The sequence below is a fragment of the Equus asinus genome, chromosome 2 (assembly GCF_041296235.1).
Source record: "Equus asinus isolate D_3611 breed Donkey chromosome 2, EquAss-T2T_v2, whole genome shotgun sequence".
NCBI classification, from domain to species: domain Eukaryota; kingdom Metazoa; phylum Chordata; class Mammalia; order Perissodactyla; family Equidae; genus Equus; species Equus asinus.
Genome location: NC_091791.1, coordinates 53,338,558 through 53,357,213, shown reverse-complemented (window position 1 = coordinate 53,357,213; position 18,656 = coordinate 53,338,558). Strand labels below are relative to the sequence as shown.

At 40.2% G+C, this 18,656-nt stretch overlaps 2 protein-coding genes across 3 annotated transcripts in view; one reads left to right on the top strand and one right to left on the bottom strand.

The window, feature by feature from the left end:
* REEP3 (receptor accessory protein 3) overlaps positions 1–5,889 on the bottom strand; it is a 96,109-nt gene extending 90,220 nt beyond the window's left edge. The window contains exon 1 of one of the 2 annotated variants that reach the window (XM_070488652.1): positions 5,430–5,889. In XM_070488652.1, the coding sequence (XP_070344753.1) occupies positions 5,430–5,648 (219 nt within the window). In that variant the 5' untranslated portion in view covers positions 5,649–5,889. The remainder of the gene's footprint in view (positions 1–5,429) is intronic. The other variant, XM_044755780.2, reaches the window with a different exon arrangement.
* Positions 5,181–18,656, top strand: part of JMJD1C (jumonji domain containing 1C) — a 346,802-nt gene continuing 333,326 nt past the window's right edge. Inside the window, exon 1 of the mRNA XM_044755764.2 lies at positions 5,181–5,271. The gene's annotated coding sequence lies outside the window, so the exon portion shown is untranslated. The remainder of the gene's footprint in view (positions 5,272–18,656) is intronic.

The following is an 18,656-nucleotide window of genomic DNA, read 5'->3' as shown; positions in this document are numbered from 1 at the left end:
GAAGGAAATTCAGGAGCTCAGTGTCGGTATCTTAAGTTCAAGATGACTTTCAGACGTTTCCAAGTAGAGCTAAGCAGGCAGTTGAAAATATATAGGATCGTGAGTTCAGCAGAGAGGTCTGGGTTGGAGATGTAAATTAACAAGAGTCCTCCTAGGAGTGTAGATAGAAAAGATAAAAGATCTAAGAACCAAGCCCTTGGATATGCCAACTTTAAGTCAGGACATGTGGAGGAATGTGGCAAGGGAAGACTGAGAAGGGAGTGGCCAGTTGAGTTATGAGGAAAACAAAAAAAGCAAGGTTTCTTGGAAACCAAGTGAAGAAAGTACTTCAAGGAGAGCAATTTATCAAAAGCTGTTGATAAGTCAGATGAGGACTAAACAATCCGGCCACATGGAGGCCACTGCTGACCTAGAGAAGGGCAATTTTAGTAGAGTGGTTGGTAGCCAAACCTAAACGGTACGGGTTCACAGGTGACCCAAAGTAGAGGAATTAGGGAATGCGTGTTTAGGCTATTCTTCTGATGAGTTTCTGCTTTAAACAGAAGGAGAGAAATGGGGTAATAAGATGAAAAGTATAGTAGGCTGAAAGAGTTTTCTCTTAAGATGGGATAAATAATAGCATGTTTGTATGCTGACAAGAAAGATCTAGCAGAGAGGGAAAAGAGATGATGCTGGAAAGAAGGGGGAAAATTGCTGGAGTGTGGTTTTTAAGGTATGTAATTTAGACTCTAAAGATATCCATTAAATATAACTGAAGAGGATCAATTAAAGAGGACTGACATTTTTACTAGTAATGCCAGGTAATTATATTATGGAAAAACAAAAATAAAAATGTTACTAATGTAAAAAAGGAAATACAGATGTATGGAATTAAAAAGAAAGTCTCCAAATTCATCCAATTCTATATAAGAAAGTAGTATCTATCAAATATCTGGAGCAATTAATACTTTATATTTAGAAGTAAAAAAGAAATCGCCAAGTAAAAAACAAACAAGTTCACCTGCACTAAGACTATCAACTCTCTACACAACCAAAAATAAAACATCTAAAGAGAAGTGTAATTAGATTGAGAAACATATTTGCATCGAATATGACTTACGGTTAATTTCTTTATTATGTAAGGAGCTCAGACAAAAGTAAATTATCAAGTAACCAAGAGATAAATGGAAAAGGACATTCGGACTATTTGCATAATTGGAGATATAATCAATGAATATTATGACAAATATTAAACCTTGCTAATAAGAAAAATAATGCAAAAGGAAACAATTTCCTACTACACTTACTAGGAAAGTATAAAGAATTAAAACCCCCAATTCTGGCTACACTGTGATAAAGACAGAACTCATACATTGCTGATGGCATTGTAAAATATTAATATTCTTTTGGAAAGCAATTTGGCAATTCATATCAATGGTCATAAAAATATTCATAGCCTTTGACTCAGAAATACTCCTCTTGGATATTTTATCCTAAGGAAAAACTAAGAAAGAAAAAGTATATGTAAATGATGTCCACTGTAGCACTATAATTACACTGTAACATTACTTATGATAACGAAATATTAGAAATAATCTAAAAGCCAAATTAAAAAATAGATGAATGGCTACGTGCTCAAGTAACCCTTATTTTACTTAACGGCCCCAAGGTTCAAGAGTAGTGATGCTGGTAATTCGGATTTGTCAAGGAGAAATTATTGTTAATCTCTTACTGTGCCTAATGTATATTCGACTTTATCATAGGTATGTACATATAGGAAAAAACACAGTATATATAGGGTTCGGTACTATCTGAGGTTTCAGGCATCCACTGGGAGTCTTGAAACGTATCCCCACGCAGATAAAAGGGGACTACTGTACACAAATTAAGAAAACTCAGAGGGGCTGGGCCCTGTGGCCGAGCGGTTTAAGTTGCACCCCCGGCTTTGGCGGCCTAGGCTTCACTGGTTGGGAGCCTGGGTGTGGACCTAGGCACCACTCATCAAGCCATGCTGTGGTGGCATCCCACATAGAAGAACTAGAATGACCTACAACTAGGATATATAACTATGTGCTGGGGCTTTGGGGAGAAAAAATTTAAAAAACAAAGAGGAAGACTGGCATCAGATGTGCTCAGGGGCAATCTTCCTCACCACACACACAAAAAAAGTTAGAAAAATGGGATCTCTCACAACCTGTGAGAATCAAGTTTCAAAAGGTGAGGTAGGGGGACCACATATAAATGTAATATCATTTGGCAGTCTCATATTACCATCCCTTAATAATTGCTAACTAATCTTTCAATCTTGCCTGTAAAGTTAAAGTAAGCTGATTTTAAACAGACTGGAAGTAATGAAAAAATCCTTTCATACCATCACAGAATGCTACAGCTGTACAAAAGAGTTTGGAGATTACCAGATCCCTTTATCTCCACAAAGAAATTGAGATCTATAATTAGGAAGAGGGTGACCCAAGGTCATTCAGCTGTTAATATAACCAAAGCTAGTTCTAATTTCCAGGTTTCCTGATGCTAGTCCAATGATATTTCTTTCTGTACCATCCATCTTATTCCCCTCCCCCATAAAAAAAAATCTGTCTACATATCCATTGTTTTAATAAAGTGCACAACAAATGCTGAGCACATTTGGTGTGTTTTTAGTTAAACTAATTTAATCTTTACAACAGTTTTAAGGAGGTAATACTATAACCACTTTAAGATGAGGACACTGAAGCTCAGATGAGTTTAATATGTTGCCCAGGACCACATAGCTATTAACTGGCATCCAGGTCTGATTCCAGAGCCAGTGTTCTTCTCCCAGTGGTCTACCACAAAGGCTGGGGAGAAAGTGCTCACCCACATAGCGAACTCTGGGTATGGAGGTTCCTTGAGTTCCTTGCACATACTACCAGAGGTTCATGTTGAGAGTACTATCTGATCTTTCTTCAGGCTCAGGACTAGCTAGCTGGCTGTTCCAGTGGGTTAGAAAGAACGTAAGTAAATTCTATCCCCTGGTGTGAAAAAGGTTTCCAAGTTTGTGTAGATCCTAGGACTGAGCTTTTGTGTCCTTATACTATGATCAAGGGAGTAGAAAACATTCAGTGCTTAGAGATACAGAAACTGAACAGCAAAGGGGCAAAATATAATGATGCTTATATTCCCTGACAAGTGTGCTTTCTAATATGCTAACGGTTCAATGGCTCATGAAATACTTTTCCTGACACTTGATAAATACATTTCCATGACCTTTTCTCCCTCACATTTTTGCTCCCTTTCTTTTGCCTCACCTTCTCTAAGTTCTAGCATCAGAGGCTTCAATTCCGTCTCTCCACATAAGGGGCCCGCTAAGTGGTCTCACAGTCTTCAGTGTCTCTCCATGGCCAACCATCTCACATATTGAGGGAAGGAATCTTCCAAAGCAAAGCCATTGCTGCCTCATAAAATCTATCCCCTCTTCCTGAAATTCCTTGAAAACAGACCCCAGCCTACCTTTTCAGCTTTCTCTCTCCCCAGTCCCTCAAGTCCACTGTAACTAATCTGGGCTTTTCCTCCTCTGGGCTCACGATAACCCCTTTATCAGAATCCTTTCTTGTTCATCTCTGGCTGTCTAAATTCAGTCTGTCCTTTAAGGCCCATCTCAAACGTAATTTTCCTTGCTTTTTCTGATTCTCCAACTAGACATAATCCCTTCCTTGTCTAACCCCTATAGCACTGGGTGTAACTCTTACAAGACTTGACATCTAACCTGTACTGCAGATATCAGTGTGTCTGAACTGTCAGTTTCATGAAGATCAACTATGTGTAACTAATCTTTATGTTATAGTCAGCACCTAGAGAAGACATTCATATGCAAAGTCGATGATTAAAAACAAAAATCTCCTTTGAGTAATGTGAACTAAATCAAAGTGCTTCATAATTTTCTATCAGTTAAAGAACTGGTCAAAGGAACCTAGAAAGTTAAATAAAAAAAAAAGGGTACAAATTCTTAATGCGGCACTTGATTTTCTAGGTACAGACACAACAGCTGATAGACATCTACCAGGTCAAGAAAGGCATGCCTTTTTTATGTAAATGAGACTCAAAGACAGGCCAAAAAGGCTAAAAAACAATCTGAAGACATCTGTGGTATGCTTTTATTTCTTGATTTTTAGTTTTGTACAGATGAACGCAGAAAACTGAAGCTTTAAAACTAGAAACTGTACCGACGAACAAACTGCATTAAGACAATCAAATGACAAATTTTGAATGCTATTCCAAATCAGGTAGAATAGGGCTACTAAGCGATTGATTCACTCCCAAACAAAATAAAACCGAAATTAACAGAAAATTTAGCTACTTCTCGCTGGTGAGAAAACTAAAAATCTGGTAGTGTTATTTTTTCCACATTCTCAAGCTCATCAGAGAAGCCTGCCGACTCACAAAAACATGTCATAAAGGTACTGAGAAATATTACTCCTACAGAGATTATGAATAAGAAATCTATGGGCCCCTGGCGGTTACTACGTCACAGTTGTTTACTTTGAGGCTTTTTTTTTTTTTTGAAGAGGGGTAAAATGGGGAGGATGGGAGGAAATCAGTTTAAACTGTATTCAAATACGCACCTTTACAGGGTAAACACTACAACTCAACTAATTTTTGTCTTATGGACCTGTAGCACTTGTTGGTAAGAGCACAATGAAATGAACCGATCGATAATTTGAACAAAGACAACAGGCACCCGCAGCTTCTCAATCACTTAGCAAATATTTCCACCAAGACAAGGCTAAATTCTGACATTTGGCGAGCAGGGGGGCGTCACCACTCAGTAATGAGCTCCTTTCTCGGTAAGCTGTAAATCTTGGGGCAACTGGGACCCTTCCCAGGGATCTGAACTGTGAGCGGTCCCGGGTTTTTAGACAAATCTCTCCTCCTACCACACGTGACCGAATGGCAATCAGCGCCGAGAGAGACACGGCAACGCACCAGCCGCGGATACAAAGACTCAGCGCCGGCGCCGCCGCATCCCCCGGGGGACCGCGGAGCCTCCAGCGCTGCGGCGTCTGCGGAGCTTGCGTAGGGCGCGGCCGCGAGGCGCGCCGCTCCCGGGCCCGCAGGGCGGTGCCGCGCAGCGCGGGGAGCGGGAGCGGGGAGCGCGCGCCGCCTGCCTTGCGCGCCTGCCCACCCAGCGCCGCGGGAGCAGGGCCGCCGAGCCGCACGCAGCCGGGCCGCGCCGCCGCCGCCGCCGCCGCCGCCGCCGCCGCCGCCGCCGCCGGGCCCTCGCCCGCCGCAGGGAGCCACGCAGCGACGTCGACCAGGGTGAGGAGGCCGAGGGCCCCCAGCCCCCGGGCAGGCCCGCGGCCAGGCCAGCCCACCCCCACCAGGCCTGGGCCTTCCCTTCTCCTCCTGGCCGCTGCCCCTCCCCAGACCTCCCCTGGGCCTCGCGCGGGCTGCGGGGCGCCGTGAGCGGCACTTACACCACGGCTCTGGAGATCATCCAGGACACCATCTTCCCGGGGGCTTGGACCCCACTTTGGGGGCGGGTGGGCGCCGAGCGTGGCGGACCAGGCCGCCAACGGCAGGCCGCGCGGTCGCCGCTCCTCGCGCTCCCCGGGGCCGCGCTGGCGCCCTCGGGAGCCGGGCCCGGTGTATGCGCGCGGCGGCCCGAGCTGCGCGGCGGTCGGTCCCCCGCCCATCCCCGCCCGCCGGCCGAGCCGCCGCCGAGCCAGCCGGCCCCGCCCCTGCGCTCCGCTGATAGGCGGCGGCGGCGGCGGCGGCGCGTTGGCGGAGGCCAGGTCTGGGCGGCCGGGCGACCCGGTTTCGGCGCTGGGCGGGCGGCAACCCGGCCAGCGCCGGGCAGCCTTGCGGCCCGGACCCCTGCGCTCTAACCTCCGTCTCCCTCCTCTTTCCGTCCCTGGGACGCCCACCTGGCGTGGAGGGGAGTCGGGGGGGTGGGCCGGAGGCTGAGGAGGGGGACTAGGGGTTAGGGGTTGTCAATGCGTGTGTGAAAGACGAACTAGTAGCAGGAACTCTGTCCTATAGGATCCTCTGGGCCAGGCCCTAGATTCTGGAGAGGCAAGATTTTGAGATGTTCAGCCACATCCGGTGATCTCACTGTTCACTGAGGCTCAGCGCTCTGGGCATCCTCAGAGTACTGAATTTTAAGGGAAATGTCGGGGGGATCTTTGCACAGGCCTCAGTGTATTACCAGGAGTCTTGTGGTGCTTGGTGCAGTGCAGGGAGGGGCAGAGGAAGAAAGCATTGGATTTCACGTTTGCAGCAGTGGGCGTATTGATATCACTGTTCTGAGCCTGTTAAGGCACCTTTCTATCACAGCATCTGCAAAGCCTGTTTTACAGACACGTATCTGAGCCTCCCAGCTATCAAAGTAAAAGCTGAGCTTCGGATTCCTGACCTCTCCTACTCTTTACGGCTGTCTGCTTTTTGGGAGGTTGCCTTACTGCTTATACCTTGCAGTTGTTGCAGATATAATTTTAAGAGAGAGAATTCAAAAACAGTCATTTTTTGGTGGCGGTACCAAATTGAGAAAATGATCTTAAAGTTTAGTCGTCTTTTTTTTCATTTAAGACGACAGTAAAAGATAATTCTAGTATTCAGATGATAGGAAGAATCAACGATGAAATGTGGCCTTCAAGACTTTAATTAGAGCCCTAGAAAATATAATAGCTTATTTTTTGAACATACTATGATTTATTCTTTTTGTTCCTCAGTTTCCCCATAGTAAAAAGAGGTTAATGATACTGTAGCCTACCTCTTGCCTTCCAGGGTGACTCGAGGCACTGCTAAATAACACGTTTAGGAAGTTCTCTGATTTGCTTGGAAGAAAATCAAGGACACGTAAGATTATCCTGAGTTCTTTTAAGTTCCCAAGTTTAATAAATTTAGTAATATTTTGATTATTTAAGAAATTAATTCAGAAGCTACTTACTACTCTTGGATTAGGTTCTTTTTGCTTATTTACTCATTTTAAATGTATATATTTTAATTTCAGGAGTCTCAGTGAAAATTTGCATTTGTTCAGAATCTTTTATTTTTGGCCATTATTCAGCATAATTTGGGGATCAGGTGTGCCACATACGCACCAGTTTTCCTGGAAACTTCCCCAGTAAAACTCAAACTCATTTGAATGGCATTCAGATCCCTCCATGAACAGGTCCTGAAATGTTTTTACTGCCTTCCCAACCCCTAATGTAACCTTTCCCTATTACTCTCCTTGAACCAAGCTGTATTTTCATGCTCAGTTCCTTTGCCTGGACTTCATTTTTTCTTTAATGATTTGCTCCCCATTTTCTTATCAGAATTCTTGTTTTTCGATGTCCTTGATTTTCCTCAGTGAGAATTATTCATAATTTTCTACAGGCCTCCATAATTTATTTTTTGACTTTCTATTTAATGCCTATGTCATTCTGCTGTATATTATGATTATGTTTTACCAATTTCTAATCTACTGGGTGGTAAAATGTTTGAGGACAGTTATGGTATATTAGATATCTTGTGTTTTCCCAGCATCCAGAATAGGGTGATTGCCCAATAAAAGTTTGAATAATGTTTGTTAGCTATAGTCACTCTCTTAAGTATCAAAACTTTACGAAATTTCAGCCGCATTTGGTGGAAGTCTCTTAAAGATGTGAGGCTTTCTTGCCTTCTTAATTTGGGGGGCATCATTCTGAATATTAATTATTTCACTGCATTTTAATACATTCATGCCTTCAGTGGTTGCTGAGATGTAGGAGTGCTGGCTGCTCTCTGAAATGTCCCTAGGCTGCTGTGTGTTAAATTTCACTTGGGGTGCTTATTATATCTTCAGCCTCCTCCACATTCCTGTCACATTTTGCTGCTCTCAATCTGGAACAGCCCTCTTGTTAACATTTCAATATGCCATGTGTTGGAAACCAGCTACTCTGTGCTACACACATGTAGTTGAGTCAAGCTTTACAGCCCCAAAAGCCTAGCCAATGTTTCTTCCCTTCTGATACACTGGAAACTGAGCTTGCTGTCAGTGACCACATAGCTCATAGGTGACAGAACTGGAACTCTAATGCATGCTTTCTTGTATTCCTTTATGTTATACTGGGATAGTCGAATTGTGTCTAAGGCAGTGAGTCCATATGGGGAGTGCCCTTTATGGGGAAGCTGGGAGGCATGTTCTTTTGGTTGTTGGAATGATTGGAGCCCCACATCAAACCACTAGCATTTGATGGGTGGACATGAGCGATGCTGTACTTTTTGCAGTGGTTGGGCTGTCCAGAGCAAAAAATGTCCCCATGTCCTGCACGGTTTAGGAATATCCTGCCCGACATTTGTAATTATCTGAACCTAGAACCTCCATTTTACATATAAACTCATGGTTTTAACTGAGACTGAATTTTCCAGTGTCTATTTCCACATACAACTGTTGTGTGAAAGGAGGATTTATTTTGTTCAAAACTTGATCAAGAGTTGTTTACAGTTTTGGAAAATTGCATAACAAACAACTTTGCATTCGTAGCTGTCATGTTCAGCTGCTAATTACTTTTATATGTCTTCTAGTTCACGTTTGTTTCAGAATTAACATATTCAAATACATGTTATCTTCTAAGTTATTTCATTTCCCTTTTCTATTTATATTTTATTTAGGGTGTATCGATTTTTTTGAAGTTGTCTGTAGGAAGATTGTTATTAATTTCATTTTGGTATGGTAAAGCAGAAGTTGGAAAACATTTTGTGGAAAGGGGACGTCAAGTCTGATATGGTTGAGAATTATTGGTCTAAACAAAGAGTACCTTCATCTGAGGAGGAGCCTGTCATGGAAAGTGCCCAGATTTTAGTAGTGGGTGTTTCTAATTTCTGTGTATGGGGCTGTGCTTTGGATAGTTGAGATCTCCTAGCAGGCGGCCATTAGATAAGTGCTTAATGGTGTAAGGTAAGGCTCTAGAGAAAATGAGAGAAAAGGAAATACATTACCTGCTGCCTAGAAGCTTTTAAAGTGTGGTCTCATTTGGCTTACTTGAAATCGTTTCTTGTACAGAAGACAGAAAATTACTTCTTTAAATACCAAACTTAATTGTTATTATTTTACATATGTCACTAGTATTCATTTGTTGTGCTATGGGACACCTCCTTCATTGTGTTCTGCAAAGACACTTTGGGTATTGAGTTTAGTTGTGGTGGGAGACAACATATTTAGGGCAAAGGATGTTCTATCAGGAGACCTATTTCTACTGCCAGTAAAGTGATGTTTGGCAAGGCAACCTCTGTTTCCTGTTAAATGGTGGTGATAATGTTATGATGATCAAATGCATGCAAGGAGTTTAAAACCTAAGGGTAATTAGACTATTAAAAGAATTGCTTTCTCTTCTGCATCTTCACTTAGTGTTCCTAGGAGATACATGGAATGTGCGTCTTCTACGTGTTATAGGAGTTCATTTAGTTCATTTGTTAGGAAAAAAAAAATCGGAAAGTACCTAAGAGAGCAGACAGTGAGAGAGATAGTATCTAATCTATGTAATTATTAATGAGTATGGTAATGAGACTAAATACTAGGTCACCTTCCCATGTCAAGTGGAAGAATATTTTTATTTGGAGAAAGGCTTAAATTACTCAGTCTACCGTTAATAGTTGTCTAGAAAATAGTGTGAGGGAAAGTATCTTAAAGAGAATGATTTAAAAGATGAAACCTGTTCTTTTTCCATCTGCTGCCAGATGAATATTTCTTCTCTCTTACCCAGTCTGCCATATGGTATTCTGGCTACAACAGAGATCAAATTTGGTGTCTGACATTGAATTATAAAGAAATAATATTGAGGGGCCAGCCCTGTGGCCTAGTGGTTAAGTTCGCCTGCTCCACTTTGGCAGCCCAGGGTTTTTCTGGTTTGGGTCCTGGGTGTGGACCTGGCGCTGCTCATCAGGCCATGTTGAGGTGGCACCCCATATAGCACAACCTGAGGCACTGATGACTAGAATACACAATTATGTACTGGGGAGCTTTAGGGGGAAGAAGAAGAAAAAAAAAAGATTAGCAATTGAAAATACAATAATCAGGTTGCAGTAGAGTATAAAGATTAGATCTGAATTAAGTATTTGACTATCGGTATTGATAGATAAAGTTACTAGCTATTGGTATTGATAGATAAAGTTACTAGGTAGCAATCAATGAAGAAAACAAAATATGCCTGTGATGGCTGGATCTAGGGAACACTCTAGTACCTTACTAGGGATCTAGTAAGAAATTGACCTTATCTGAGGTTCTTATACATTTAAGGTAGTAGCTTTCCTTACAACAGTTAAGCATTTAGACAGAAGAGATTTTGTTTCCCACTTCAAGGTAAAAACTGGTTTTATATTTGGCCATGTTAAATGGCAGAGAGGGGCTGGCCGGGTTGCATAGTGGTTAAGTTCACATGCTGTACATCAGCAGCCTGTGGTTCACAGGTTCAGATCCTGGGCATGGACCTGCACACCACTTATCAAGCCATGCTTTGGCAGCATCCCACATATGAAAAAGAAGAGGAAGATTGGCACAGATGTCAGCTCAGGGCCACTCTTCCTCACCAAGAAAAAAAAAACGGGAGCAAGAATTTTGGGGCTGGCCCCATGGCTGAGTGGTTAAGTTCGTGCGCTCCACTTCAGTGGCCTAGGGTTTTGCCAGTTCGGATCCTGGGTGTGGGCATGGCGCTGCTCATCGGGCCATGCTGGGGTGGCATCCTGCATGCCACAAGTAGAAGGACCCACAACTAGAGGTGCACAACTTTGTACCAGGGGGCTTTGGGGAGAAAAAGGAAGGATGGGATCTTTAGAAGAAAAAAAGAGAAAGAATAAAGGAAAGAAAAAGAGAAAAAAAAATTTTTTAAACTCCTGTGGCTCCAAAAGCAATATGAATAAGATTTCAAGACGAATAACAAACTGGGAAAAACTATTTTAAAAGCCAGACCAAGGGTTAATAATCTTAATATAGAAAGCCCTCATAAAAACCATTAATTAAAAATAAACCTCAAAATTCAGAATCTCCGGTTTCTGGTCTGGCATGTAAGAAGGAACTTAGGAGGGGCTGGCCCCGTGGCCGAGTGGTTAAGTTCGCGCGCTCCGCTGCAGGCGGCCCAGTGTTTCGTTGGTTCGAATCCTGGGCGCGGACATGACACTGCTCATCAAACCATGCTGAGGCAGCATCCCACATACCACAACTAGAAGGACCCACAATGAAGAATATACAACTATGTACCGGGGGGGCTTTGGGGAGAAAAAGGAAAAAATAAAATCTTTAAAAAAAAAAAAAAAAAAAAAAAGAAGGAACTTAGGAGTTGCCACTCCACCCTCACAATAAGTAAAAAGCTGAACAAGCTAAGAAATCAACTCTTCATAGATCCTTCGGAGAAGTGAGTTCATAGGTGCTGTCTCCAAAATTGTAGAGACAGACAGGCAGATGCAGAGAATCACAACTTACCAGAGCAGAAGCCTCTGTAGGAACCAGTGCCAGGGTAGGAAAAACTGAACTGTAATTGACAAATCTGGAGGCTCAGTGTGGACAACTCTGAGAGTTAAAAATTGCAAGAGAATCCAGTCACAGGGAGGCCCCTGCACTTTTGTGAGTTTGACCTTTAGGAGCTCTACCAGGTCCTCACAGTTAATATTGGAGAAAAATCTCATGCTTCCAGCAGTGGGAGGGAAAAAGGAACCATTTTGAAATAAAGCAGAGCATTCTGCTCTTCTGAGGTAGGCCCTCAGGAGAAACTATTTTACCAGAGCCTAACCTAACGAGAAGGAAGGCAGTACCTAATTTGAGCCCCTCTAGCCATTCATGTAGGGGAATGGAAATACATAACTCCAGCTCCCTCCAGCTATCCTGTCCCATCTAAGGGAAGCGGGGAGGTGGGGAATGAGAAGCATTGCCGAAGTTCACAGTCCAGAGGTACAGGCTCACTGAAAGACTGAGGTCTCATCGTAGGACTGTAGAACACTCCACCACTTACCATACCACAGCATTACTAAAGACCTGTTTATCACAGTTCCTTTTACCCAGTGCATCATGTCTGCTCTGCCTTTTAACAAAAATTATGAGGCATACTAAAAGGCAAAAAACTCAGTTTTGAAGAGACTGAGCAGTCGTCAGATCCAGGGTGAGATATAGAAGGAATGTTGAAATTATTAGACCAGGAATTAAAAAAAATTATGATTAATATGCTAAGAGTTTTAATGGAAAAGGTAGACAACATGCAAGAATAGATGGATAATGTAAGCAGAGAGGTGGAAATAATAAGAAAGAATAAAAAAGAAATCTTAGAGATAAAAAATACTGTAACAGAAATGAAGAATACCTTTGATGGGCTCATTACTGGACTGGACATAGCTGAGGAAAGAATCTCTGAGCTTAAGGAAATGACAGTAGAAAATTACAAAACTGAAAAGCAAAGAAAAATTGAAAAAGAAGAACAGAATATCCAGAAACTGTGAGACAACTAGAAAAGGTATAACATACATGTAATGTGAATACCAGAAGGAGAAGAAAGGAGGAGAAGCAATATTTGAGACAATAGTGACTGAGAATTTCCCTCAAATTAGTGTCGGACACCAAGCCACAGATCCAGGAAGCTTAGAGAACACCAAGCAGGATAGATGCCAAAAAAACTACACCTATGCATAATATTTTCAAACTTCAGAAAATCAATGATAAAGAAAGAAATCTTGAAAGAAGCTAGAGGAAAAAAACACATTACCTGTAGAGGAGTAAGGATGAGGATTACATTCAACTTTTCCTTAGAAACCATGCAAGCAAGTAAGAGTAGCATAAAATATTTAAAGTATTGAAAGAAAAAAACTTACCAACCTAGCAGTCTTTACCCTGCGAAATTATCTTTCAAAAGTGAAGGAGAAATAAAGACTTTTTCAAACAAACAAAAATTGAGAGGATTTGTTGCCAGTAGACCTGCCTTGCATGAAATGTTAAAATAAGTATTTCAGAGGGGCCAGTCTGGTGGTGTGAAGGTTAAGTTTGCATTCTCCACTTCGGTGGCCTGGGGTTCATGGGTTTGGATCCTGGTTGTGGACCTACACACTGCTCATCAAACCATGCTGTGGTGGCATCCCATATACAAAACAGAGGAAGATTGGCAGATTGGCAGAAATGTTAGCTCAGGGCTAATCTTCCTCACAAAAAGAAAAAGTATGTCAGAGAGAGGGAAAATGATACACATCAGAAACTGATCTACATAAAGGAAGAGCAGTGAAGAAGAAAGGAGTCAAGGTAAAATAAAAGCTTTTATTTTTTTATTGTTAATTTATCTAACAGATGACAGTTTCTTTAAAATGATAGTAGCAGTGTATTTGGTTGTGTTTGTCTGTGTGTGTGAATGCTGACATATAAGTGAAATAAATGAAAGTGGTGATACAAGGAATGGGAGGGAGAAATTAGGACTGTTTTGTTATTATAAGGTACTTGTACTACCTGTGAAGCAGTATAGTGTTATTTGAAAGTGGGCTTGGATTACTTGTAAATGTGTATTTCAAACTCTAGGGCAACCACTAAAGAAATGGGGAAAAAAAGTATAATTGATGTGTTAAGAGAGGAAAGAAAATGGAATCATAAAATTTTTATTAAAACCGCAGACCGCAGAAAAAGTGTGTAAGACAAAAACAGGAATAAAGAACAAGCGCAACAAGTAGAAAACAGTAAGAAATGTGGTAGATGTTAATCCAAGTATATCAGTAGTCATCTCAATGGTCTAAATACATCAATTAAAAGACAAATTATCAAGGTGGATGAAAAAACAAGATCCCACTGTATGTTGTCTGTAAGAAACTCACTTTAAGAACACATGTAGATTAAAAGTAAAGGAATAGAGGAAGATATACCATGCTAACACTAATCAAAAGAAAGTGGGGACAGCTATATTAATTTTAGAGCAGACTTGAGAGCAACTAAAGTTATCAGGGATAAAGAGGGGCATTACCTATGATAAAGGGGTCAGTATTCCAAGAAGACATAACAATCCTTAATGTGTATGCACCTAACAACAGTGTGTCAAATTACTTGAGGCAAAAACTGATAGAATTGCGGGTAGAAATAGATGAAGCCACTGTTGTTGGAGACTTTAACATCCCTCTATCAGAACTGAACAGATCCAGCAGGCAGAAAATCAGTAAGGACATAGTTGAACTTAACAGCACTATCAATCACCTGCATATAATTGACATCTATGGACTGCTTTATCCAGTAGCAGCAGATTACACATGCTTCTCAAGCTCACATGGACCATTCACCAAGATAGACCTCACTCTAGGTCATAAAAGACACCTTAACAAATTTAAAATAACAAAAATCATACAGTATCTGCTCTGATACACAATAGAATTAAACTAGAAATCAATAACAGAAATATAGTTGGAAAATCCTGAAATACTTGGTGATTAAAGAGCATACTTCTAAAAAACACATGGGTCAAAAAGAGATCTCAAGAGAAATTAAAAATGTTTTGAACTAAATTAAAATGAAAATACAACTTATTAACATTTGTGAGATGCAACAAAAACAGTGCTTAGAAAGAAATTGATAGCATTGAATGCATATATTAGAAAAGAAGAAACATCTAAAATTAGTCATTTAAGCTCCCATCTTGGGAAGTTAGAAAAAGAACAAATTAAATCCAAAGTAAGCAGAGGAAGAGAATTAATAAGAATTAGAGCAGAAATCAATTAAATTGGAAATAAGAAATCAATAAAGAAAATCAAGAAACTCAAAAGCTGGTTCTTTGAAAAGATCAATAAAATCAGTAAGTCTCTAGTCAAGCTAACTAGGAAAAAAGAGAAGACACAAAATACTAATATCAGATGTCAAAGAGAGGACATCACTACAGAATCCATGGATATTAAAAGACTGATAAGCAAATGTTATGAATAATCCTATGTTCACAAATTTGGTAACTTAGATGAAATGGATCAATTCCTTGAAAGTCACAATCTGCCAAAACTCACAAGAAGAAATAGACAATTTGGATAGTCCTATATCTAGTGAAGAAATTTGATCAGTAGTTAACAATTTTCCAAAACAGAAAGCACCAGGCCCAGAGGGGTTCACTGGTGAATGCTACCAAACATTTCAGGAAGAAATTACATCACATCTCTACAATCTCTTCCAGGAGATAGAAGCAGAGAGAATACTTCCTAACTCATTCTATGAAGTCAGCATTACCCTAATACCCAAACCAAAGACATTGCAAGAAAAGAAAACTTCAGACCAATATCTTTCATGAACATACATGAAAAAAACCTCAACAAAATATTAACCAATTGAATCCAACAATGTATAAAAAGAATTAAACACCATGACTAATTGGGATTTATCCCAGGTATGCAAGGCTAGTTCAGCATTTGAAAATCAATCAATGTAGGCTAAAAAAGAAAAAATCCCATGATCATATCAATCGATGCAGAAAAAGCATTTTAAAAAACCTAACACCCATTCATGATAAAAACTGAGAATAGAAGGGGAACTTCCTCAACTTGACAAAGAACATCTACAGAAAACATACAGCTATCATTATACTTGATGAGAAACTGGAAGCTTTACCACTAAGATCAGGAATAAGGCAAGGATGTCCCCTCTCACCATTGCTTTTCAATATCATACTGGAAGTCCTAGCTAATGCAATAAGACAAGAAAAGGAAAAAAACTATAGTGATTGGAAAGAAAGAAAGAAAACTGCCTCTGTTTGCAGATGACGTGATTGTCTATGTAGAACATCCAAACAATTGACAGAAAAATTCCTGGACTACAAGTGGTTATAGGAAGGTTGCGGGACACAAGGTTAATATACAAAAGTTAAGTGCTTTCCTCGATATCATCAGTGAACAAGTAGAATTTGAAATTAAAGGCACAATGCCGTTGACTGTAGTGCCCCCAAAATGAGATACTTAGGTATAAACCTAACAAAATATGTTTAAGATCTGTATGAGGAAAACTACAAAACTCTGATGAACAAAATCAAAGAACTAAATAAATGGAGAGAGATTCCATGTTCTTAGTTAGGAAGACTTAGTATTGTCAAGATGTCAGTTCTTCCCAGCTTCATCTATAGATTCAATGGTATCCCAATAAAAATCCCAACAAGTTATTGTGGATATTGACAAACTGTTTCTAAAGTTTATATGCTAAGGCAAAACATCCAGAATAGCCAACTCTGTAGTGAAGGAGAAGAACAAAGTAATAAAACTGATACTACTGGACTTGAAGACTTACTGTAAAGCTGCATTAATCAAGACAGTGTGGTATTGGCAAAAGAGTGGATAAATAGATCAGTAGAATAGAATAGAGAGCCCAGAAATAGATCCATGTAAATGTGGTCAACTGACCTTTGACACAAAGGAGCAAAGACAGCACGTTGGAGCAAAGATAGTCTTGTAAACAAACAGTGCTGGTACAACTGGACATCCACATGCAAAGAAATGAATCTAGACATAGACCTTCTGCCCTTCACAAAAATTAACTTAAAATGTACCATAGGCCTAAATGTAAAATGCAAAACTCCGAAACTCCTGGAAGATAACATAGGAGAAAACATAGATGACCTTAGGTATGGCGATGACTCTTTTAGGAACAACATCAAAGGCATTATCCATGAAATAAATAATTGATAAGCTGGACTTCATTAAATTTAAAAACCTTTGCTCTGTGAAAGACACTTTTAAGAGAATGGCAAGATATGTCACAGACTGGGAGAAATAATTGCAAAAGACACATCTGATAAAGGGCTGTTGTCCACAATATACAAAGAACTCTTAAAACTCAACAATAAGAAAACAAAACCCGATTAAAAAATTGGCAAAAGTCCTGAACAGATGCTTCACCAAACAAGATACACTGATGGCAAATAAGCATATGAAAAGATGTTCAACATCACGTCATTAGGGAAATGCAAATTAAAACAAGAAGATACTGCTACACACTTCTTAGAATGTCCAAAATACAAAACATTAACACCATTGGATACTGCCAAGGATATGGAGCAACAGGAGCTTTCACTTATTGCTAGTGGGAATGTAGAATGGTACAGCCACTTTGGAAGAAAGTCTGGCAGTTTCTTACAAAACTAAACATACTCTTACCATATGATCCAATAGATGGGGCAGTCACATTCCTTGGTATTTACCCAAAGGAGTTGAAAACTTATGTCCATACAAAAACCTGCACATGGATTCTTGTAGCAGTGTTATTCATAGTTGCACAAACTTGGAAACAACCAAGATGTCCTTCAGTAGGTGAATGGATAAATACACTGCAGTACACCCAGACAATGGACTATTATTCAGGGTCAAAAAGAAATGACCTATCAAGCCATGAAAAGACATGGAGGGAACTTGAATGCATATTACTAGGTGAGAGAAGCAATCTGAAAAGGCTACATACTGTATGAGTCCAGCTATATGACATTCGGGAAAAGGTATAACTATATAAACAGTGGAAAGATTGGTGTTTGCCAAGGGTTAGAGGTGAGGGAGGGGATGAATAGGCAGAACTATAGAGGATTTTTAGGCAGTGAAACTAATCTGTAAGTTACTATAATGGTATAAACATATCGTTTTACATTTGTCCAAACCCATGGAATATACAATACCAAGATTGAACTCTAGTGTAATCTGTGGGCGTTGAGTGATGATGATATATCAATGTAGGTTCATCAGTTGTAACAGATGTACTACTCTGGTGGGGGGTGTTAATAGTGGGGAAGGTTTTATGTGTATGAGGACAGATGATATATGGGAACTCTCTGTCCTTTTCCCTCAATTTTTTTGTGAACCTAAAATTGCTCTTTAAAATAAAGATTATTAATGAAAAAAATAAACCTCAGAAGAAAAAATGTACAAAGAATATCAACAGGCAATTTACAAAAGTGGTACAAATGGCCAGGACGTGCTATAATCTTAACTAATCTAGAGATACACATGGTCCAAGTTCAGAACTGGGTCTTGGTGAAGAAGCATAGTTCAACACCAAAAGTTATTAAAAAGGAATTCCATTTGTCCTCAAAGAGCATTGAAGGAAATTTAATTCACAACCAGATTAATAATTCTTGAAAGGCCTTATCTCCTCCCGATTTCTTTTACTGCCCTCAAGCTTCTCACAGGTCCAACTCTAAAGCTTTCTCCTCAAATCCCAGCTAACAGTTAGGTCACTTCCCCAACGTTTCTTCCTGTTTCCTTTATTATGTTGATCAACTTAGTATCAGCAAGTCATTCCTTCTTAGGAAGGGAAAAATAATAAGTGGAGGGAAGAGGGTTGTGAACATTCATATGTTAAATTTTTCCATGTCACACTAAGAAGATATTTTCGAATTTCACTGATTGTTAAAGAAATCTAGATAAAAATTTTCTTTCTACTGCCAAATTAGCACGTTTAAATAGAGTGTTAGTGCTTAGTATTGGTGAGGGTGTGTGGTACCCCCAAGTCCCAGCTGAAATTCTCAGGGGAGATATTGTACACATTTTTACAATTTTTAGATGCCAGGCCTTTGATTTTGAATCCCACTTCCAAAAATTTATCCCACGCCTTTTGGTTCAGTCTGTGTGTGTATGGGAACATCCAGCATGTATTTAAAAGCTCTGTTTTCATCCTCTGTTACGTTCTCAAAAGTGACTTCATACCATATATCTCAAAATTGTACAACTTGTATTCAAATCACCTGTGATAAAAGAACAGCTTCTCAGTTCCTACCCCT